Source organism: Arvicola amphibius, chromosome 10 (genome assembly GCF_903992535.2).
Source record: "Arvicola amphibius chromosome 10, mArvAmp1.2, whole genome shotgun sequence".
In the NCBI taxonomy this organism is placed as follows: Eukaryota; Metazoa; Chordata; class Mammalia; order Rodentia; family Cricetidae; genus Arvicola; species Arvicola amphibius.
This window is the reverse complement of record NC_052056.1, coordinates 32,941,097-32,964,254: the sequence shown is the minus strand read 5'-3', so window position 1 is coordinate 32,964,254 and position 23,158 is coordinate 32,941,097. Positions and strand designations below refer to the sequence as shown.

Sequence of the window (23,158 nt, the reverse complement as noted above, 5' to 3'; positions counted from 1 at the left end):
CCGTGGCTTTTCACTGTCTCTGCCTCCTTTCTCCCAGCATTCAGTTTAGTTTTCCCTGCTTACCTAAATTCTGCACTATTAATAGCCCAAGGCAGTTTCTTTATTTACTAATGGCATTCATAGCATACAGAGGGGAATCCTACATCAGTTCCTAGTGCTGGGGTATCTGGGACCCCTTGGCTTGAAAGGCTTGACACCTTTTATACCTCCTGTGGTAACTGTGGCCTGTAGGGCTTCTTCTCTGGCTCTTTACAGCTCTCTAACCTTCTTCTTCAGTTCTCTACCCTCTCTGCTCCTGCCACTGCCTGTTCCTGCCCTGGCTACTCTTGAATTGTTCAGCTGCTTCTTCTCCAGCTGTCAAGCAGCTGGTCGCCTTGCTGCTTCGCCACCTAAGCCTGCCGGCAACTCGTCTGTTGTTCCTTTCGCCACTGTAGTTCCACCGCCTCTATCTCACTTCCTCGATGTTGTTCGTACTGCTTCTTTATCCATATTACCAACACAGCCCACACTGGTAAAAGTAAGCAAGAAAAGGCCACTTCAGGGAAGCCTTTTGCTAGTCCTGCTGCTTCAACACCAGGGGTGGTGGTGGCACAATGAACCAAATAGCCTGCTTTTCCAGCCACCGCAGGAGCATTCCCACCAATCACGGTACTGTCTCTTTAGTTGGCCTTTTATTGGCCTTCTAAGGTTCTCTGCTAGGCTACCAGGGTCAGTGCCCCTGCTCTGAGCTAAGTATAAATCATCGTAGGGTCATCTAGAGTTCAGTGAGGGCTGTGATAGCAAGCAGCCTTGGTTGAGAGGCTCGCCCTTCCAGAGCTGAGCAATTAGCTCCATGTGTTGTGTGATTATCTCCCAGTGTCTACGGAGTGTTGGAAATAGCTGGTGCTGGCATGAGCTTAGTCTGCCTGGCTATTGGAGTGACAGACCTTTTGTTCAAGGCAGGAAAGGTGTAAAGGAGAGCTCACCAGCTCCCAACTAGAGGTCAAATGGCCCATCCTTCAAAAGCTTGCTTATTTAAAGGGAGATGAGAATCAGAAGGAATCTTTCCAATAAGTGCAAATTATTTTTGATATTAATAATGACATTACCTGAGTTTTCTTGATATTAACCTTGTGCTTGTTAGACAAACTATATTCCAAATCCACTTTGAATAGTGCTTTAACCTCGCTGATGCCCCAGGGACAGGTAGGCTTTTCCTATTTCACCCCTGGCTCATCTGCAGGAGTAGGACCTGTCTGCAGCTGTCACAATTGTAATTCTGGGACTGTCTGTGAACTCTGGCTTCCAGCTCACATTATTGTTTGGCTTTACAGTGAAAAAGCAAAGCAGCAATGATTCCTGAAGAGTCCCTTCCTGGAGGAAATTTCCAGAGAAAGATATTAAAATAAGTTACATTGTAACTAATAAATTACTTTATTTTGTGGATAGTTTGAAAATGACTTACTTCATAATTAATATTTAATGTTATAACTTCCACACACTTTTTAGTATGAATTTAATATCCTTTGCTTATTTTTTTTTTTTTTTTGTTTTTTGAGACAGGTTTTTCTTCTGTAGCTTTGGAGTCTGTCCTAAAACTAGCTCTTGTAGACTAGGCTGGCCTCGAACTCATAGAGATCCACCTGCCTCTGCCTCCCAAGTGCTGGGATTAAAGGCGTGCGCCACCACCGCCCGGTTTGTAGTAGCATTTCAGTTGTATTTTCATAAATAAAGCTTGCCTGAAGATCAGAGACTAAAACAGCCCCACTGGCTAGCCTTACTACCAAGCAGCGGTAGCACACACTTTTATTCCTAGTAGCCACACTAGTTGCTATAGAAACCGAATGGTGCATGGTTTTAATCTCAGTGATGCACATCTTAATCCCAGAACTAGAAAAGATTCTAAAATGGGAGGTAACAGCTCTCAGACAGTCTCATTCTGAGATTCTTGGAGGCAGGATCGCCATTTCAGAACTGAGATCCTGGTAAGAAAGAGCCAGTGGCTGGCTGCTTTGGTTTTCAGATCTTCAGGTTGAACACGAATTTCAGTCTCTGAGTTTTTATTAATCATGCTTCAGTGCGTAACAGTTGTAATGAGAAGTGTAGTCTCTGTATATGCAGCTAAATAGAAGAACATCTAGCCAAAAGAAAGCATTTCTTCATTCATGCTTACCCTTTCAAAGACTCCAAGTGGGACCTAAAATTTGTTCCTTATTACTTCTTCACAATAGATGAAGACTTCATTTATATTATAAACTACTTTTTAAAAGTATGTGAGGCTAAGTAATTTGTGAACCTTAATAAGTGACTATGTTCTGAAAAATGTGCCTGTCCTGGTTTCATTTCCAAAAGCAAATTAGAGGAGAAAGGGATTTATTTCAGCTTACAGTGTCAGGTCATACTGGGGAAGTTACAGTGGCAGGGACATAAAATAGCTAGTCACACCCATATTCAAGACTAGAGAGAAAAGAACGCATGCATGCTCACTTTGTTTGTGCTCAGCTCAGTTTTTCCACTCTTAACACAGTTTAGGACAATCGGTGTAGGAAATGCTGCCACCAGTAGTGGACTGTGTCTTTCTGCATCATTAAACTTAACTGGGACAACTCCCTATAGACATGCCCACAGGACAATTCAATGTAGACAACCCTTCATTAAGAATTTTCTCCCAGTTAATTCCACGTTATGTCAAGTTGATGATTAAAGCTAACTATCACTGTGCCACTGGGCAATTTCATCATTTGGTGAACATCACGGAATAGACTTATGTAAAGAAAGCCAACTATAACTTCACTAGGAGACATGATCTTAGGTAAACACTATCATATATGTCTCCATTACATGACTGTAATTAGGGGTGAATGCCTGTACTTTGAAAACATAAATTCAGTGAATATTCATTATCTGCTATGAGAAACAAAGTGATGATCGGGACACATACCTCCTATTCCTGGGCTCCATTTTGGGAGATAGTAATTTAAAAGATGAAAAGTGTCAAGGTAAGAATATTACCAAATATAAGTGGACTGCATGGTATTTCTCTGCTACCAGATTATCTTCTCTCCCTTTATAGAGAACATATTTCCCCCTCCCATTGTTGGAGAATTGAGTAATAATGGGGGAGGTTGATGACTTTTATATCAATATGAATACAGTGAATCTGTTGACCTTCCTTCTAATGTGTCCTGGAAGATCTGAACGCTCTGAGGTCGGAACACTGGTGAATTTGCACGAGAGGCATAGTTGTCAAAGAGAAAACGGGACTTTGGAATGCCCCTTAATATCACAGTCCAGAATGGATATGCAGAGACTATACTTGCACTTAAAAATAAAGCAAACTTGTTCTGTTTTTTTCCATTGAGAAAAGGCATTAAAGTCTTTAGTATTTCACAAAGTTTCTTTGAATATTAATCAGATTATAACAATTGATAATTACTATTTTCTCTATTATAATTACCATGATTACTTTCTTTCCACTTTGCTTATCATTTTAATAGATAATGTAACAAATGCAGAGGGTTGGCAAATAAATATGACCTTGAATATCCGTCCATCCACTGACACTGGAGTTATGCTTGCCTTGGTTTCTCGAGACACAGTGCCCTTTGCCTTGTCCTTGTTGGACTCCAGCTCTGAAAATTCTCAGGTAACCTTATTCCCAATATAATTGAACCTCTCTTTTGTTTGACTTTTTTCCCCCTGACTTGTCAGCTGATATCCAAAGTCTGGAAGGAAAAGATATTGGTGTATTGAGAAACCTTTGCATCTAGAGCTATGGTTTGGTAGACTCATGCACGGGCTACCATGGGTGTAAAAGTCGTGAACAGGTTGCTTTGGGCAAAACACACATATTCAGATTGCTGGGAGACATCATAGAGGGCATACAAATCTATCTACCCATGTTCAGAATCTGTGAAGTATTATGGGGACTTATCTGTGTACAAAACAGGGGTGTGATAACAGTCTGCTCTCAGTTGCTTTCTGTACAGTTTTAATTGTTCTCTCTTGCACTTTAGTCTTTTACCCCACAAGTAAATAAGGAAAACAAGGGAAAACTGAAACCATTCCTCTTAATTTCTTTCTGCTGACTCCAATTTAGAATGAAGAAGAACAGGAAAGTCATAGATAGAAAGAAACACAAACTTATTCAGGAGATCCATGCCATTCCAATCTCTAGTAGTGCTGATTGCTAACACCTCCTCCCAGGTCCTGCTCTGTGAACTGTAGCAAGTTTTTGCAAACAACTTGTTTATGCCAAGATTAGATTTTTTGTTTGCACTGTAATAAACAAAAAGGTGGGATTCATCTTGCAAACTAGAGTGTAATTTGTTGTGAGTTTCTGTTCTGTAACACCTCTACACATCATCCCTGTCCCACCTCACACCATTGCCAGTCTTCCTGTGTAGCCCTGGCTGTCCTTGAACTCACTATGTAGACCAGGCTGGTCACAAGCTCACTGAAATCCATTTGCTTCTGCCTCCCAAGTGCTGGGATAAAAGAATACACCGAAATGCCTGACTCAGCCTTCTGTTTTGATGAATTCAGGATGGAAATGTTTATAAAGTTAAAGATTTCCTCAAGTTCTCCGGAGCTGGGAAGCACAGAATTTTCACTGCTTTTAGTATTTCAACCCGAGAGGCGATTTCAGATTACCTTTACTACCTGGGAACCGTCATAGCTTCTCTCTCCATTTTTGCTTTATTTTTTCTGCCTTACTTTTTATATTTCCTCTTTATCATCTCTAAGTTAGCAGAAGAGGTCACCATCAGCAAGTTGAAACCTTTGAAAATGCCAGCAGCAAAATAAAAAACACTCCTTTTTTTGGGTCTCTCTATGTATCTACTGTAAGTATTGCTCCCAATGCCTGGTCTCTTTTTTTGGGCCACATTGTTCTTGGGCTGTGTGATTACTTGAACGACCCAGACAAACCTTTCTCCTTTGAAGCATTCTAAAGAACTCTGATTTTCCCCCAACACAAAGTGCCCCCTTCCTTTTCCATAGGTAACTTTTGAAATTCGGGATATTTGTAGACATAAGTATTCCTGAGGCACAGCAGATAAATTTCCTTTATTTGATGATATAACTCAGCTGATTTAACTTAATCTTCAGAGGCCAGTAAACATTTACATCTTAATTAATTAATTAATTAATTAATTAAGTGGCTTTGCCCTCAGTGCTTGTATATATTAAGTCTTTGTTCTGCTCTTTAGGATATTCTGGTATTTGTTGAAAATTCAGTGGTGGCTCGAATAGAGGCCATATCTCTGTGCTCTGATCAGCAAACCCAGCTAAACTGTAATGTCAACAGAAATGGCCTGGAACTGTGGACCCCACTTAGGAAAGACACCATCTATTCTAAAGATCTCCAAGAAAAGCTTGCCATTTTGGACAACGCAATGAAAGGAAATGTGGCCACTTACTTGGGTGGCATTCCAGGTATTTCCTTACCTTTTCTTTGCTTCTTAAAGAGTTTTTTAAATCAAATGTCTTCTGGCTTTGTTTGTTTGTTTTTATTGAGATAGGGTCTTTTTTCTTTTTCTTTTTGGTTTTTCGAGACAGAGTTTCTCTGTGGCTTTGGAGCCTGTCCTGGAACTAGCTCTTGTAGACCAGGCTGACCTCGAACTCACAGAGATCCGTCTGCCTCTGCCTCCCAAGTGCTGGGATTAAAGGCGTGTGCCACCACCGCCTGGCTAGGGTCTTTTTATATAGGTCTGACTGTCTTAGAATTTATTAAGTACACCAGGCTGGCCTTGAACTAAAAGATCCACTTAACCCTCTCTGCTGAGTACTGGAATTAAAGGCAGGCACTAGCACATCTGGCCAAATTAATAATATCTTAAACATTTTAGTAACAAAACATTTAAAGACAAAATTTCTCATATCCTTTACACTTGTTTTGGAGGCTCATACCAGCATTTCTTTTCTTTCTTTCTTTCTTTTTTTGGTTTTTCCAGACAGGGTTTCTCTGCAGCTTTAGAGCCTGTCCTGGAGCTAGCTCTTGTATACCAGGCTGGTCTCAAACTCACAGAGATCTGCCTGCCAAGTGCTGGGATTAAAGGTGTGCGCCACCACTGCCGGGCTTTCATACCAGCATTTCATCAGTATGTTTTTTTTTTTTTTTTTTGGTTGTTGGTGGTGTTTTTTTTTTTTTTTTTTTTTTTTTTTTTTTTTTTTTTTTTTTTTGAGACAGGGTTTCTCTGTGTAGCTCTGGTGCCTGTCCTGGAATTAGCTCTTGTAAACCAGGCTAGTTTGTGTATTTTTAATGGTACAGTAAGACTAATTGATTTTTGCTACATTTGGTGGACTATACCAGAAAGAACATGTCATTTCATTCTTCTTATAATATTGTAACCTCAACATTTATTCAGTTTATCCATCACTTAGCCAATATTTATTCACTCTATATTTAATTCATCAATTAAGAACATCTGGGGGAGACAAGAAGTGGGAGGAGCTGGAAGAAGTGGAGGGAGGAGGGCCACTGGGATGTACTGTATGAGAGAATAATAATAATTATGATAATAATAATAATAAAACCCCATTTTCCCAGATAAGCAAAAAGCAATGTTCTCTGCAATGGAGACTTTACAATTTATTTTAGGAGGCAGACATTAAACAACTCTCAAGAAGATATCAAAATAACTAAAATTGTCATGAATTCTATGAAGAAAAATTACAAGTCAGATTTAGAACATGAAAATAAGGACCTGATTTGGTTGTGGGGACCAAGAAGAATTTCTCTGAATAAGAGACTAAAGTAAAGTAGATTTGTTTTTTACAGGGTTAAGCAAATATAACTAGGTGGCAGGAGTGTGCACTGAAGTGTATAGAGGTACAATGGTCAGTGTGTGAGCTTAGGAGACTACGGAACTATGACTAAGGCATCCTAGATCAAGAGGGAGTGCAGGATGAGCCTATAAAAGGTCTGAATGAGTAACTAATAGACTTATCTTAGGGTTTTGTTGTAAAAAGACCTGGGTGTCGTTACACTGTTTAAGACAAAGGAGTGGCATATCAATATTACAATTTTAAAATTTAATTCTGGATAAACAAGTAGAGTGGGTAGGGGAGCAAATGTGGGTATATTTGACCTGAGTTCAGAGGCAACGGAGTAACCCGAGGACATAGTAATAATAGCGTTAATAATCATGCTACATTGACACGCCCACAATAGTTGACAACCATCCAGGGTCCTCAGATGCATCAATTATTTCAACGTTCAGAATAGTGATGTGGCAACTACTATCATCACTTGGCAATAAGGAAACTGCTGGACGAGGGTGGTAACATGCGTGATTGCATAGCTGCACACACTGAATCCAAAGAAGCAGAAATAGAATCAGAATTTTATGGTTAAAGAACAGGTCGGTTAAAGGATAGCTCGTAAGCATCCTTTCATGGTAAGAGTGCGTATTCAAAATGGGGAAAATTGGAGGAAACTCGCGTTCCTGTTTACTTAATATTGTACCTACGATATTGGCTTCAGCATTCTTTTAATCTTTTAGAAGCCAAACAATGTTTATTTTAAATTTGGAGAAGACAAATTTTAAAATACTCAGATTTTCTTTATGCAGAATAAGATTCCAATTCATTTTTTTCATGTTTTGAATTTTCTTTTTTTTTCAATTTGTCAATTTATTTTACATCCCGAGGGCAGTTTCCCTTCCCCTCCTCCTCTCAGTTACCCTCGTGCCTCCCCTTGACTTTAAAAGCAAAAAGAGAGACACAAAGTTATTTGGAAGCATTTTCCAGTCCTATTTATGAACTATTCTGTGGAGAATTCTGAATTCGGTGTCTGGATTCATAACCTTTATTTTATTGCTTTAAATGCTCAAGGGCCTAATGTCCCCCACACAGTGCTCCTTGCGGTAGTAGTACTTTCTTGTTGGGACCACCAGCCCGCAAATAATGACATGAAGACTTAGTATTAATTGTGAAAGATCCACCATCAGTTTAGGCTTATCTCATTAGCTCTTATAACTTACATTGTTCTGCTTTTATGTATCTACATTCTGCCATGTGGCTTGGTTACCTCTACTCTGTACCGTATGTCTGACCTCCTTAATGTCTCCTGAATGGCTAGATTTCTCCTCTTCCTTTCTCTACCTGAAAGTCCTGCCAAACCTCTTTCTGCATAACTATTGGCCATTCAGCTCTTCAGCTGCCTTAGTCAGAGACGCATCTTTACAGAGCACACACACATACACACACACACACACACACACACACACACGCACGCGCACGCGCATGCACACGCACACGCGCGCACACACACACACACACACACACACACACACACACACACACACACACACAGACCCTTTCTGACATTTTGGAGAATGGAAGGAAATGGGTTCTAAAAGTTATAAGCAGAAAAGATCCATAGAGTTCAAGTCATCAGCTTGGTTAGTTATTAGGATGCATGGATACAGGTAATTGGATGAACCAATGAATTCTGTATTGAGATTTATTAAAAAATTAGATGACTGCAACTTTAGGGAATCAAACAATGAATTCATTTAAAAGGCATAAAAATACAAAATTGGCAATAACACTAAGTGTAGTTGGTTGTAAAGAAAAAGTGAGAAGAAGAAAAATGAGAGAAGGCAATAGAGAAATATTTTAGAGTATAAACTATGAAATTAATAAATTATTTATATACAAACTAATCATTAAATTAGTTTAAATTTCTTTGATGAACAAAAGTTAAGAGGAAATTAAGTCTGAAAATTTTTTCAAAACTAATTTCTGTTTATTACTAGAATATAGATATTTTATGTATCCTGTGGGTAAATTAGTGTCATAGTCAGTGATGGCATTATGGATAAAATAATGCATAATTGGTGACATCAGCCATACTTGAAAAGGACTCCTAAAAGATGCCTTTAGCTCATAGATAGAAATTTTATCACTGTGTCGCAAACCTGAAAGAAGAATTTTTGAAGTTTCTATTTTTGGCATAATGTGTTTTGAGAAGGATAAACAAGAAATAATGAATGTTCACTGTGAATTCAAATCCATGATGGAGAAATGCCAAGTGAGAGGAAGGAGGTGGGTGCCTTAGACTACAGTTCTTAGGAAACTAAGATGCTACATGAGACTTGAGGACAACTCTTGGTAATGAGAGTGAAAGGTGCGGCAAAGCCCAGTGGCACTAATGACCTTAAACGACTCACTGAGGAACAATTCAAAAGGCTATTTTGTAGGACAGTGTTATCACACAAAAGTCAGGCTTTTATTATGACTCGCTTTTATGCTCAGCCAGAAACTATTTCTTGGGAAATATAAAAAATCTGTTTTGGTTCCAGAAATTATAAAAAGGCATGTTTGTCATGACATTTCAAAAGGATTTCTAAGACACAATTCAGAGTGGAAGAGATGATCTAATGGCACTGAAAATGTTGCTCAAATTTAAAGAGAAATTGATGTATAGCATTTTATAGTATATGCAGTATATCAAAAGCATATGCTCTTTTCTTTTTTAAATTTGGTTGGAAATGACTGTGTTTATGAAATAAGAATACCTTATGACATGCTGAGCTTCACACCCAGCATAACATGTATTTGGTGAATGGAATCACAATAGTAATTTTTTCTTAGAGGGTGAGAATTTATTTGGGATTGTGAAGTCTGGCTAATTCTTCTAACTGTAAACAAATGAGATGCTGTAGTACTAGGCTCATGGTCAGACGCTTTCTTTGCAGATGTTTCCTTCAGTGCCACACCACTGAACGCCTTTTACAGTGGCTGCATGGAGGTGGACATCAACGGTGTGCAGTTGGATCTGGACGAAGCCATTTCTAAACACAATGATATTAGAGCTCACTCATGTCCTTCAGTGAGGAAGGTTCAGAAGAACATCTGAAGCCTGTTATCTGAGCTCATAATATCCCCTCCCTTGTAATTATGCTCCTTTCTCTATTACCAGCTGGCAGGAGTTACCTGTGATGTGCAATGTTTGAAATGATGTGGTACCTTGTTCCTCAGATCTTTGTTACATGAATCATGTTTTAAAAAGTCTTGCTTCTTTTGCAGCCTAGAAGTTAAATAATGAAGCACATGAAATCTTTAAATTTCAATTTATTGGCTATAAATGACACTGCTTTAGTTTGTTATTTTAAATGTAAGATTTCACTGTCATTGAAGTAGCATTTAAATGTCTCTTTTTCTCAGAAGCGAATCAGTTAAACCCCAACCAAGGCTTGTGTGGCTAAATGCTAACAGATGCAGATAGACACTGTGTTTTGTTGTTGCTCCCTACCCCACCATTATGACAGCAGCAGAGCTGATAACATTCTGGGTTGAATAGAATGTCTCAAAGCTTTACACCAAAGTATTTCCTTGGAGTGGGGAGCGGCTTGCTCAGGCTTCATTTTTCTTCCTCCTAGCTTTACACTTGAGTCGACACCATCAGTGAAGTAGAGAAGAAGGGCAGATTTTCATGGGAACAGCAGCCCTTGGGATGTTTCCCCTAAGGCCTTGATTTCTATCAAAGACATCAGGTTAAGCTGGAAGGGGTGTGGACACTGGGTGGCCATGTCTGCCAAACGAGACCGCACAAGGGCTGAATCAGAAAGGCAGCAATCCTTAGTGGCGGGGAGGAGAGTCAACATGCAGAGAAATTCATAGCTTTCCAGTACTCTGGGTTTTAATTACATTAGATGACTTGAATGTGATTGTTGAAGTTGAAAATGTGATGAGAAGTCAAGTAGGTTTTTTGACAAAAAGATAATGATAATAGGGAGGCTGGATATTGTTTTGTTCTAGCTCTGTAATGAAAGAATTACGGAGGAAAGGTTGTCAAGCATTTGCTGGCAATGTATTGCAAGGGACAGGCTGTTTTGTTGTTCCTGATTTGATCATTTCAGGTGTGCATCAGACATTTTGTTGCTGTCTGAGAAACTTAATTTTATTTTATTGTAGATATTTTACACCACATGAAAATAATAAAAATTATATGTATTTTTAAAGTAGTTGAGTAATGTTTTTATTTGAATAATTCACAGCATAAAATTATATAATGTACATCTGATTCTTCATATATCATAGTAGAACTCCAGCTGAAAGACTGGCAATTCCGTAATATTTGGTGAATGGTTATATCGGTTGTAGAATAAAGTTCAGAAAGGGAACAAGAGCAAGTGTAACACACACCGAGGGTGGAGTGCCTGCTGACCATTGTATAGACGACTTATGGAATGTAATTTTTCTCCCACTCTGTACAATAAGTGATGAACTACAGCAAAATACTTCTGATTATGTTGGTATAAAAAGAAGATGGGAGTGAGAAGGTGGCTCAGTAGATAAAATGCTTGTTGTTCGTTCAATCATGAGGACAAACTGAGTTAGCACTTACCAAATACTGTGTGTGGTGACTTGTTCTGCATCCACAGCATTGGTGGATAAAGGCAGAAACAGCTAGATTCCAGGGATTCACTGGCAATCAATCCAGCAGAAACCAGCTCAAGGTTCATCTCAAAAAATTATGATGGAAAGGAATTGAGAAAGGTATTCTATGATTCCACATTTGTATGACCTCTCCCCTATGTACACAAATACACTCAACACAAAAGAAGAAAATAGTATATATGATCAAAATATATTATATACATGAATGGAATGCCACAATAAAATGCAAAATTAATTAATTAATTAAATATGCTAATAAAATGAAGGCACAAGAAAAATAGATAAATATAAGGAAAAGAAGGGAAATAAATAAATTTTCATTTTGGAGATTCTATACTTCTCATTGAATAATACTGCATACTAGGATAATCATTGGGTTCCCATTGAAAGCTTAGTGGGCTTTTGAGTGAATGAGGACACACATTGATTTCTATTACATTTCCCTATAAACAAGTCCTGTCTTTCCAAGTGTCTCCTCTGTGCTTTCACCCAGGTATCTTATTCCATTGTGTTCATGAAAACTCTCCTTTGCTTTCAAATCTACTTTTTTACAGATTAAAAGGCATAGATAATCAATCCCTACTTTCATTGGGTTCACCATTGAGCTTGTAGGCCTGAATCCATGCTGCTCATTAGCTTTATAAGATCAGAAGTTTTTCTTGGAAAACCAGAAGTATAAAGTGTAGGCCCAAACTTACTCTCAGTTTACTCTATGTGTTCCTCCTCTCCTGCTGTGGGACAATGGTCTGTACCCTGTCACTTGCATTTTAATTAAATGCTGATTGGCCAGAAGCCAGGCAGGAAGTAGAAGCAGGGCAAAAAGAACAAGAAACTTCTGGTAGGAGGAATTTTTCAGTCTGCCATTGTCACCCAGACACAGAGGAAGCAAGATGTGACTGCCTCTCCGAAAAAGGTCACCACATGGCTAACACAGACAAGAATTATGGACTAAAATAAGTTATAAGTTAATAAGAAGCCTGAGTGAATAGACCAATCAATTTATAATTAATATAGACCTCTGTGTATTTCTTTGGAACTGAGCAGCTGAGGGACTGGGACTGGGCAGTACAGAATGCTCAGTCAACACTGTCCTTCCATCCTGAATCCTGTGTATGTGTGAATGTGTCAGTATACAGAAGGATAGATGTGAAACTGAATAATTGTGGAAAGAGATAGAAAGGAGGATAGTGGGGAACTGTTGGTGTTTCTTCTGCTGCTGGTATTGCTCATGGTGATGGCATGCATGTGTTATATGTAAATACAGGTGGGAGGCCAAAGATGAAGAAAAGAAATCATTATAAAGGACAAGGAAGAAGTGAAGATTGAGTCATTGAGAGACTTAATAAGATAAAGAATAGGAGAGAAGACAGAAGTGCTACAAAAAAAGAACATGAAGACTATGTGGTAGAGACAGAGAACAAACAAAATAGGAAAATAGATAAAATGTTTATTTTTATGTAAATCCTTAAATAGAAGTAGCCAGTGACAAATTGAAAGCCATCAAGTGGGTAAAGGATTGGAAAGAGAAGGTGATAAAGAAGTAGTGATATAAAGTAACTATAAATCCTCAAAAAGTAGAACATGAAAATACTAGAAAGAGAGATACGCGGAGATAGACAGACATAAACAGAGATAACCAAAAGAACCAAAGGAGCATAAGAGATTAATGTAAGCAGCAGAGTGAGGGAAAAACAGATGAGTAAAAATCAAAGGGAGGGGATGAAGAAAGAGCACACATAGATGAAAAAAAAGAAATACTAGAAGAGGGGGGAAGGGAGGGAAGTAGGAGGAGGGGAAAAGGGAGGGGGTGGAAATTTTTAATACTATATATATATATATAAAATAAAAATACTAGAAGAAAGATAAGAGAGGGACAGGTAAAGATTAAAATAGAGAAGAGAATATCTTTGAATAAAAAGTAGGAAATTGATATGGGATGTCCTTATTTATATATATTGCTTTTATTAGTTAATGAATAAAGCTCCTTTGGATTATGACAGGACAGAATATAGCCAGGCTGGAAGAGATAGGGAGTAGGAGGAGTCAAAGAGACACCATGTAGCTACAGATTGAGGCAGGTAACATGTAACTGTCCAAGAAGCAAGAGGTAACAAACAATGAAGCTCATGGTAAAATATAAAAAAAATAGATATGTGTTAATTTAAGCTGTAAGGGCTATCTAGGAATACGCCTAAGCTATTGGACTAACAGTGTTGAAATGATATAGTTTCTGTGTGATTATTTAGGTCTTGGTGGCCAGGAAACAAATGAGAGATCTCTACTTGCATAATGGCTCCCATCATCTGGGGCATGGATCCACATAAGACCTAAAAAAAATCCTTAAAAAAAGAGGGCTTCTAGACCTACAAAAGCAGTCACCAAGTGCAGCTTCTTGGTAGCCATATTTTTTTTTTCAGATAGACTCTGTTTGAAGGCGGCGAGTAGAGGTTTGATTCCTTTAAGAGAAAGCTTTCTTGACTTGGTGAAAGCAGTAAAAACTGCAAGGCTTCTTTCAGGGACAGATTCCTGGTTCGTGCTGGCAGAGTGAACTCTGACTCTTTTAGGAGTCAACAGCATGTTACATAGACTGATTGCATCTCTGGAGCTGGGGTGATGTGCATGGCTCATAGAGGCAGTGAACATGCCCCTCCCCATGTTGAACTGAGCAGAGCAAACAGGCAGAGCCACGAAGTTGGACCTAGCCCTGCCAGTTTAGCAATTAAAGAAAAAAAGCACGCCTAAACAAAAAAGGATTTCAGATACACAATAGGACAGATTCAGACATAAAAGACCTTTAAATGAGACACAGTGTGTTTAAAAATGTATACAGGCTTTGGAGAGAGAGAGAAAGAGTATAGGAAGTTATTAAAAGCAATTAAGAGTTTTAAAAAATGAAAAAAATTCTTTAAAAAGACAGAGTACAGACAGTCATAGATTAAAGGAGTAAAGAAAAATAAGCCACATAAAGATTGAATATACACGGTTGTTATACACAGAGTCCGGATTATGTATATTACTGTGTTTCTTTAAATTTTTTGACTATGAATGAACTAAATACAGACAGACATTTTATTGTATCTAAACCAACATAGGTATCTTGACTTCAAAATTTGAGTCTAATAATATGTTGCTTTGGAAAAGAGGTTCTACTTTTGTTTTTACAGAAGTTGAACATGTGGATTTCTTCCAGGCTAATGTAGTTTGATGGAACAAGATCCCCCCAAAGTCTCTGTGAACCTTAAAAATACTTTGCCCAACAAACATCAGAAAACAGTTTGGAGAAGACTATACTCAAATTCGCCAAATTGTTGTTTATAAACCTGTTTTAATTTAAAGGGGTTTAATTATAAGTAATTAATGGTCCCAGTCAATTTCTAAAAAAACATAAAATAAAATAAGGGGGATATGATATAGAGATGAATACTTTGCATTGGTATGGCTCTTGGTTTATTGATACAAATTTAAGGTTGATTTTGGTACACTGTGTATATGATATATATTCCTGCTCTTATTTAAGATATTGTGCTTGTGAAGTTCATTTAAAAGTTTAACATATCATTAAAAACTACAGATTAATAGATAGTCATTTATAATAGTCAAACTTGTACTCATGTTGGTTAGGTTTCTAGATATATACAGATATATTTAAGTTAGACAGAATCTTCAACATTTCAAAGACTTACAGAATATGGCCTTAAAAATATTTTTAAAAAGACTTTTTATAATGGAGAGGTTCATGGGTATCGAAGAAGCTCCTTATAGAATTTGCCTTCAAGTGACAAGGCTAGCCATTTGGGCAAGAAACTGCTCTTGTCTGGACTGCTTCATGGTGTGTTGTATAAACTGGACATGCAGGACCCACAGGAAAGGAACCAGTGAACTTTGTCTAACTGAAACAGGCAGGATGGTCCTTTAGTGTTCCTACTTCACAGAAGAAAGTGCCAGACCTTAGGCAGGACGCAAAGGAAAGTTATTGACAAATAGGCAATATAAACAAGACAGTCTTTCAAATTTCCTGCCAGATACTATGTGCCAGTAAACTGAAGATAGGTGCATGCAATCTTACAGAAGAACTTCTGTTGACTGTCCAGGCAGCGAGATGTCTCTGTAAATTCTGGAGTTTTGGAAGTTGCTTACAAAGCACTTCCTGATTGCTTAGGAAATATTATATGTTTCTGGGGTCTTTGAAAATTTGAAACATAGTTATAATTTCCATAGTTGTGATAAAAGATAAATTAGATATGAAATTTTCCAAATATAAATAAACTAAATATTGTAAATGTAATTCTTTCTTGATACCTGTTTTGTTATATGGAATTTAACTATGCTAAATTTAAAACCTTACCTTTTATTTAGACAGAAAAGGGAGGTGACTTATGATGTCTTATATATTTGTTGCTCTTATTGGCTAATTAATAAAGCTGCTTTGGCCTATGGCAGGGCAGAATATAACCAGGCTGGAAGAGATAGATATAGAGAGAGTAGGTGGAGTCAAAGAGATGCCATGCAGCTGCCGAAGGAGGTAGACACATGTAGCTGCCCAAGAAGCAAGAGGTAACATACCACGAGTCTTGTGGTAAAATATAAAATAATAGAAATGTGTTAATTTAAGGTATAAGAACTACCTAGGGATATGCCTAAGTTATTGGCTAAACAGTGTTGAAATTAATATAGTTTCTGTGTGATTATTCAAGTCTGGGTGGCCAGGAAAGAACAAGCAGTCTCCATTTATAGGAAATGGACAAATAATAAAAAATTGTAGGGGTCTCTGAAAACACCAAGGCCAGCAGAATAATGTCTCATGTTATTCAAGAAGGAAGTCTGGTCCAACACAAGTCAGAAGCTGGTGTTGGTTTAAAGTTTAAGAGTCTGACACTAGGCAGTGTGTTTAAGGCATTTGTAAGTACAGCACAATTTAGGGGAAAGTTTTCTGGTAATAATTAACTCAATCATATGTGTACATCAAAGCGTAAATCCTTATTATATTGAAAATCTTCATAGAGTATATGTGATCTCTTCCATAGAGATCAATTCTGTAGATTGAATACATGTGACAACTCAAGGGTCTGAGGAGGATCTGGTGTAGTCCCAGTCATACAGATATCACAAAAGTACCACCTCTGCTCCCATGTGTAAAGTATATGTGACATGTCCCATAAATATGGGTTCTATAGATTGTCTGAGAAACAATTTCAAGATAGGTGTCTGGAGAGGATGATTAATAATCAAAAGTCATGGGGAGTCCAGTGTAGCCTGGCTATACTGATAGCACAGTGGTTACCAGGCTATTAACCACATCAATTCCAAGCCTTTTGGGTGGATAACAGGTTATCCATCTCTTCCTTTGGAGCATGTTTAACATTCTTGGCTTCCCTAGTGCTTTTCTATGATTACAAAGACTTCTGTACCCTCCTCATAAAGTAAAACGAAAAAACAAAACAAACACAGAAGTAGACAATGATATGGGATTCCCCTCTGTATGCTGTGAATATCATTGGTTAATAAAGGAACTGCTTTGGGCCTATAGCAGAGCTTTAGAGGAACATAACTAGGTGGGAAAAACTAAACTGAATGCTGGGAGAAAGGAGGCAGAGTCACAGGTAAGCCATGGAGCCACTGGGACAGACGTGCTGAAACTTTGCTGGTAGGCCACAACCTCATGGTACACAGATTAATGGAGATAGGTTAAATTAATATGTAAGATTTAACCAATAAGAAGCTAAAACCAATGGGTCAAGCAGTGATTTAAATAATACAGTTTCTGTGTGATTATTTCAGGGCTAAGCAGTTAGGGACTAACTAGCAGCCTCCTCCAACAAAACAATAGGGGAGAGAGAGAGATGAAATGTCATAAGAAAAGAGAAAGAGTGGGTCAGAATGATACCCTAATAATTTATTCACAGTGAGGGTATCAACCTGTGGAGATGAAGTTGTAATAGTGTGGAGTTGGAACTAATGGTCAAATATCAGCTAGAGATCTCACACCATAAATTGTCTCTGATTTCTTTTGTCATCTATTATTCCTCTGTGGGATAAGGCAGGAAGCTATTCAGTTAAATGTCATTGTGTGAAGACTTGTGTAAATGCTGCTAATTAGCTTTTCCCTCAGGCTGGATTTTTAAGACTGCAATAATAAAAGTCAATTGAACCACTACTCTCAAATCTCTTGTTTGTTTCATGTTCATCATTTATCTCTAGTTTTTTCTAATGCAGATTTTGAGCACTTTCTATTTGCAAGAGGTGTAAATAGCAAACCCATTTATTCATCTGCTATTTGTAGGCTACACACAGTGTGACAAACACCATCTTGTTTTAGACACCTGGGCTGTGAGATTGAGCAAAACATACATATATAGATACATAGTTATGTTTGGAGATGAAAAGAACATTAGCCATCTAACTCAAAAGGGAAAAGTCATTCTTTTCTGTGATTCCTTTTTATGTCTTTAGAGATGTGTTAATTGATTTTCCATATCACAGAATATGTGAGAAAAACTACTTAGAAGTAACCTTTAGTTTGTTTAATGGTTTTTGCTCATGGTCACTTGACTCGAGCTTTTGGGTTTGCCTGTGACAGAGCAAAACTGTGTATTCCAAGAAGGCTGAGAAGGTGAAAGGGGTGGGCTTTTGAGGTACTAATACCCTCTCCAAGGGATTCATTCAATGACATATCATCTTTCCACCATGTCACACTTTCTACAGGCTCCACCAGCTCCTCATAGTGCTACCTGCTGGGAAATAAGCCTTCAACACATGGCCTTTGAAGGAGACAATTAATGCCCAAACCATAATAAGAGATAATTTAAAACATATTCTCTTAATATCTATATATATCTGATACATTGGTTATGATCTCTGGAGAATCTTGACAAATACAGTGTTGATCTTAAAGCACTATTTTATATACACCTGTTTCCATTTGCTTCTTCTGTTTACTGCATAAGTCAAACCAACAAAATTAGAAATAAAGGTGAGACGCTGCCACATTCCCTCAGTTGTTTTCCTGAAAACCTCACTTAACCTCTCCTGGAAAGCTTCTTTAGACGCTGGTCTAAATTTAAATCCTCATGAGAACTACAGATAGGCAATGGTGGATCATGCCTTTAGTCCCAGTACTCGGGAGGCAGAGGTAGGAGGATCTTTGTGAGTTTGATATCAGTGTGGTCTTCAGAGTGAGTTCCAGAACAGCAAGGACTGCACAGAGAAATCCTGTCTTCAAAAACCAAAATCCACCCCCTCAAAAAAAAAAAAAAAAAAAAAAAAAAAAAAAAAAAAAAAAAAAAAAAAAAAAAAAAAAAAAAAGAACTCGAAAACAAAAACAGCAAAGAAAGAGCTGGGTTAGCCTTGCAGTTCAGCCTTTTTATAAGTTCACTGATTTCCTGGCCCCTAGTTACTTTGCTTTATAACCAAGTTCTCTGGAGTGTTTCCAATGGCCATGGTTATGTATCTGCTTACTTTTCCTGACCAGGATTTTTGGCTTATTAAATTAGTTGTTTTGTAGCTCTTACCAATATCTTTTGGTCCATCTTTCTTAATTTACTTAGCTTATGTTTATTAAGTTTATTTGTGTGTTTTTTGAGATAGGATATTGTTATGTAGTCCATCCTGGCCATGAACTTGGTATCCTCTAAATTATCAGAAGAATAAGCATTGTTACAATATTGAACTTGCTTTATATATTTTTATTTTATTTTATTTTTTATTAAAAATTTCTGCCTCCTCCCTGCCTCCCATTTACCTCCCCCTCCCCCCTCCACCCCTCCTTCCTCTCCTGTCTGAAGAATAGTAAAGGTTCCCCGCCCTGTAGGAAGTCCAAGGTCTTCCCCTCCTCCATCCAGGTCTAGGAAGGTGAGCATCGAAACGGGCTAGCCTCCCCTCCCCCCAAGCCAGTATATGTAGTAGGATCAAAATCCAGTGCCATTGTCCTTGGCTTCTCAGCAGCCCTCATTGTCCACCATGTTCAGGGAGTCTGGTTTTATCCCGTGCTTTTTCAGTCCCAGTCCAGCTGGTCTTGGTGAGCCTGATTAGATCAGCCGCACCGTCTCAGTGGGTGGGAACACCTCTCGCAGTCCTGACTTCCTTGCTCATGTTCTTCCTCCTTCTGCTCCTCATTTGGACCTTGGGAGCTCAGCCTGGTACTCCAATGTGGGGCTCTGTCTCTATCTCCATCCATCGCCAGATGAAGGTTCTATGGTGATATGCAAGATATTCATCAGTAGGGCTATAGGATCTGGCCATTTCAGGCTCCCTCTCCTCAGCTGCCCAAGGAACTAGCTGGGGGCATCTCCCTGGACACCTGGGAACCCCTCTAGAGTCAAGTCTCTGCCAACCCTAAAATGGCTCCCTTAATTAAGATATATACTTCCTTGCTCCCATATCCACCCTTCCTATATCCCAACCATCCTATTCCCCCAAGCTCTCCCCATCCTCCACTTCACACTTTTCTCTCCCCATTCCCCCATCCCCCCATCCCACCCCACTCCCAAGTTCCCATTTTTGTCCGGCAATCTTGTCTACTTCCAATATCCAGGAGGATAACTATATGTTTTTCTTTGGATTAACCTTCTTATTTAGCTTCTCTAGGATCATGAATTATAGGCTCGATGTCCTTTATTTATGGCTAGAAACCAATTATGAGTGAGTACATCCCATGTTCATCTTTTTGGGCCTGGGTTACCTCACTCAGGATGGTGTTTTCTATTTCCATCCATTTGCATGCAAAATTCAAGATGTCATTGTATTTTACTGCCGAGTAGAACTCTAATATGTATATATTCCACACTTTCTTCATCCATTCTTCCACTGAAGGGCATCTAGGTTGTTTCCAGGTTCTGGTTATTACAAATAATGCTGCTATAAACATAGTTGAACAAATGCTTTTGTAATATGATTGGGCATCTCTTGGGTATATTCCCAATAGTGGAATTGTTGGGTCCTGGGGTAGGTTGATCCCGAATTTCCTGAGAAACCACCACACTGATTTCCAAAGTGGTTGCACAAGTTTGCATTCCCACAAGCAATGGATGAGTGTACCCCTTACTCCACAACCTCTCCAGCAAAGGCTATCATTGGTGTTTTTGATTTTTTTTTAAATGCCAATAAGACAGCAATCTCTACCGTTATTTAAAATTTTCCAGAATCAAGCCTCCATTCACCTTTGTAGCACTTAATCTCATTTGTGCCTAATGTATCTCGTGTTGTTATTCTACAGTGGCTTTGGGGTGAATGCTCTATGCATACAAGTAAACAGCATTCAAAAAGTAGCAAATGCTTTTGAATAAAAATTCCATTATATATTCATTCCTGCTTCCTCACCAGCTAGATTAAAAATACTTCAATATGGGGACATATATTCCATTATTCTTTTGGGATCTTTACTTATTTCTAGACTATCTCTTTGCCTGCTGAAATACCGAATGCTTCATGGAAAACCTCGACTCATCAGAGTTTTGAGGTACAAGTGGAAATCAGGGAATAAAGTAGAAAGGAAGGAGATGTGAACTTTTTATGTTGTTATTTTTTCTTTTAGCTTGTTGAGATGAACTCTCATGCATTTCATTACAACTTCTTCTAGAAGAGTGTCTTAATAATAGAATTTTTTGAGTATTTCCAGCAGAGCATTGCCTAGAGAAAAGTGGAAACATGGACATTATCTATGCTTGTGTTCTCTTTTCCAAGATGGAAGAATGAGTTTTCCCTGCTTAAGATCATAACCAGATGATTTAGAGGAAAATGCACTGGACTCTAAAGAGATAATACCTGCCCAGAAAGATATTGACATGCAAATGTACATCACATTTTTCTTTTCATTCTTGGAATTTATATCTTAGACAAAACAGATGACTTATATTACTATAGAACATCCCACACCCACAAATCATGCCAGAGCTGTTTCAAAGGGAATCTTCAATTCATGTCAACCTGAACATGTCATTATTTTCAAATGCTCTTACAGAAGGAGTGTTTTTATTGTGACTTTAAACATCCCTGAGAATAATTGAAGTGAACTCTACTCACCCACAAAGAAAAATAATCACAAATGCTTATATTTAACAGACCCACTTTCATCCTCCCGACTTAAAAACTAACCCCATATTTTTGTACATTTTCTGTTTTTGCCTGTAGTCCTCTTTTTTTCTCTCAGTCTGTCTTTAAAGATAAACTTATATTTCAACCTTAATTTTGCTTCATGCCAATAAAGTCAAACAGAGCCAAAACACAAGCTCATTTTCTTTGAAGATCTCTACCTTTTCTCACTTCTGTTATCTCACTCTAACTTTGACTGAATGACTTAGCCTCTTATTTTTCCCATGACTTAGACTTTCTGACTAAAATTCATATAAAATAAAATAATGATATTTTAAGGTCATTCTATTATCCTTAGTATACTTACAATGTGTTTATCATTTTTTTTTACTTTGCTCTAATTCATTGCCTGAGTTAGTGGTCTCCAGAGAAGCAAAACAATAGGTAGATGGGTATATCAGAGGTAATTTATTAGGGAAATTGCCGAAAACAATAATACGCACTCGTTTTTTCCTATGATATGCTGTTAAAACGAAACAAACAAAGCAAAACAACAAACAAACAAAAAATTAGAAAGTAAGAAAAGCCAGGGGTAAAATGAGGTTGGAGTCCCACTAAGTAGATAGTAAAATTCTTAGTGTCAGACAGTTGACCTTTGAAGAGAAGAGTTCTTTCATGCAAATCCTGGAGATCGCAGAACTTGGAGCTCTGATGCCAAGGGCAAAGGCAGATCAAGCTGATCCATCCTTTCTCTGCCTTTTGTTCCGGGAGATCCTCTGATGTACTGAATGATGCTGTCTGCAGTGCTGGAGGTGCCCTTTGCCCCCTGTATTGATTCAAATGCTGAGCTCTCCCAGAAATACTCGCACAGACACACCAGAAATCGTGTTTTACTTCAGTTTGGAAATGACAGGAATTTGTTTCTGCAAGTTGGCAAGTCCAGTTCCTGGCAAGGGAAGGGCTCATCTAGACTCAAGATAGCACCTTAAATGCTATGTCCTTTCCTGCTGGATGAGATGGGGAAAAAGGATCAAAGTTAGGTGATAGCTTTTATACTAGGGCCTGGAGAATGGCTCATCTGTACTGTATTTTCAGTTGTATATTCATTTCTCTATGCCCTGCAACCCACGATGTCTATAGCAATAGGACCATCTTCATGTGTGTGTGTGTGTGTATGTGTGTGTGTGTGTGTGTGTGTGTGTGTGTGTGTATGTGTGTGTTTGATACAAGGTTTCTCTGTGGCTTCAGAACCTTCAGAACTTGCTCTATATATCAGGCTGACCTCAAACTCACAAAGTGCTCTGCCTCCTGAGTTGCTGGGATTAAGGTGTGTGCCACCACCAACTGGCTAAAACCAGCAATAGGATCTTATGTTGTTATGATGAGTTCCAAGGTCAGTAGCAATAGCCTGTGTTTGCTTTGGGGGTCCATGGGGCATCCCTGACTGATAACTTGTAGGAAGGTATCCTGTGCCTTGTGCTTGAACTTCAATAAATTAGCCAGGTTTCTGGGAATAGCATTGTCCACACAGACAAAATAATTCTGGTCAAAAGCAATTTTAGTTATATTTTTAAATTAGCTTATACATAGTAGGCTTCCATAAGGAATGTCCACACATACTTTGTTCTGGAGAACTACTCTCTGCTGTCCAGCGTCCACCACCCTTTTCCCACTCAGTCCATTTTCTCCCATCTCACACTCAAAAGGTCACCACTGAAAACTTCACTTTCTCCCTATGTAACTT

General features: G+C 38.4%; 1 protein-coding gene across 1 annotated transcript in view; it reads left to right on the top strand.

Moving 5' to 3' along the window:
* Positions 1-10,952, top strand: part of Pros1 (protein S) — a 69,203-nt gene extending 58,251 nt beyond the window's left edge. The window contains exons 13-15 of the mRNA XM_038345363.1: positions 3,477-3,625; positions 5,190-5,415; positions 9,684-10,952. Of these exons, the coding sequence (XP_038201291.1) occupies positions 3,477-3,625; positions 5,190-5,415; positions 9,684-9,844 (536 nt within the window). The 3' untranslated portion in view covers positions 9,845-10,952. The remainder of the gene's footprint in view (positions 1-3,476; positions 3,626-5,189; positions 5,416-9,683) is intronic.
* Positions 10,953-23,158: the final 12,206 nt, after the last annotated feature.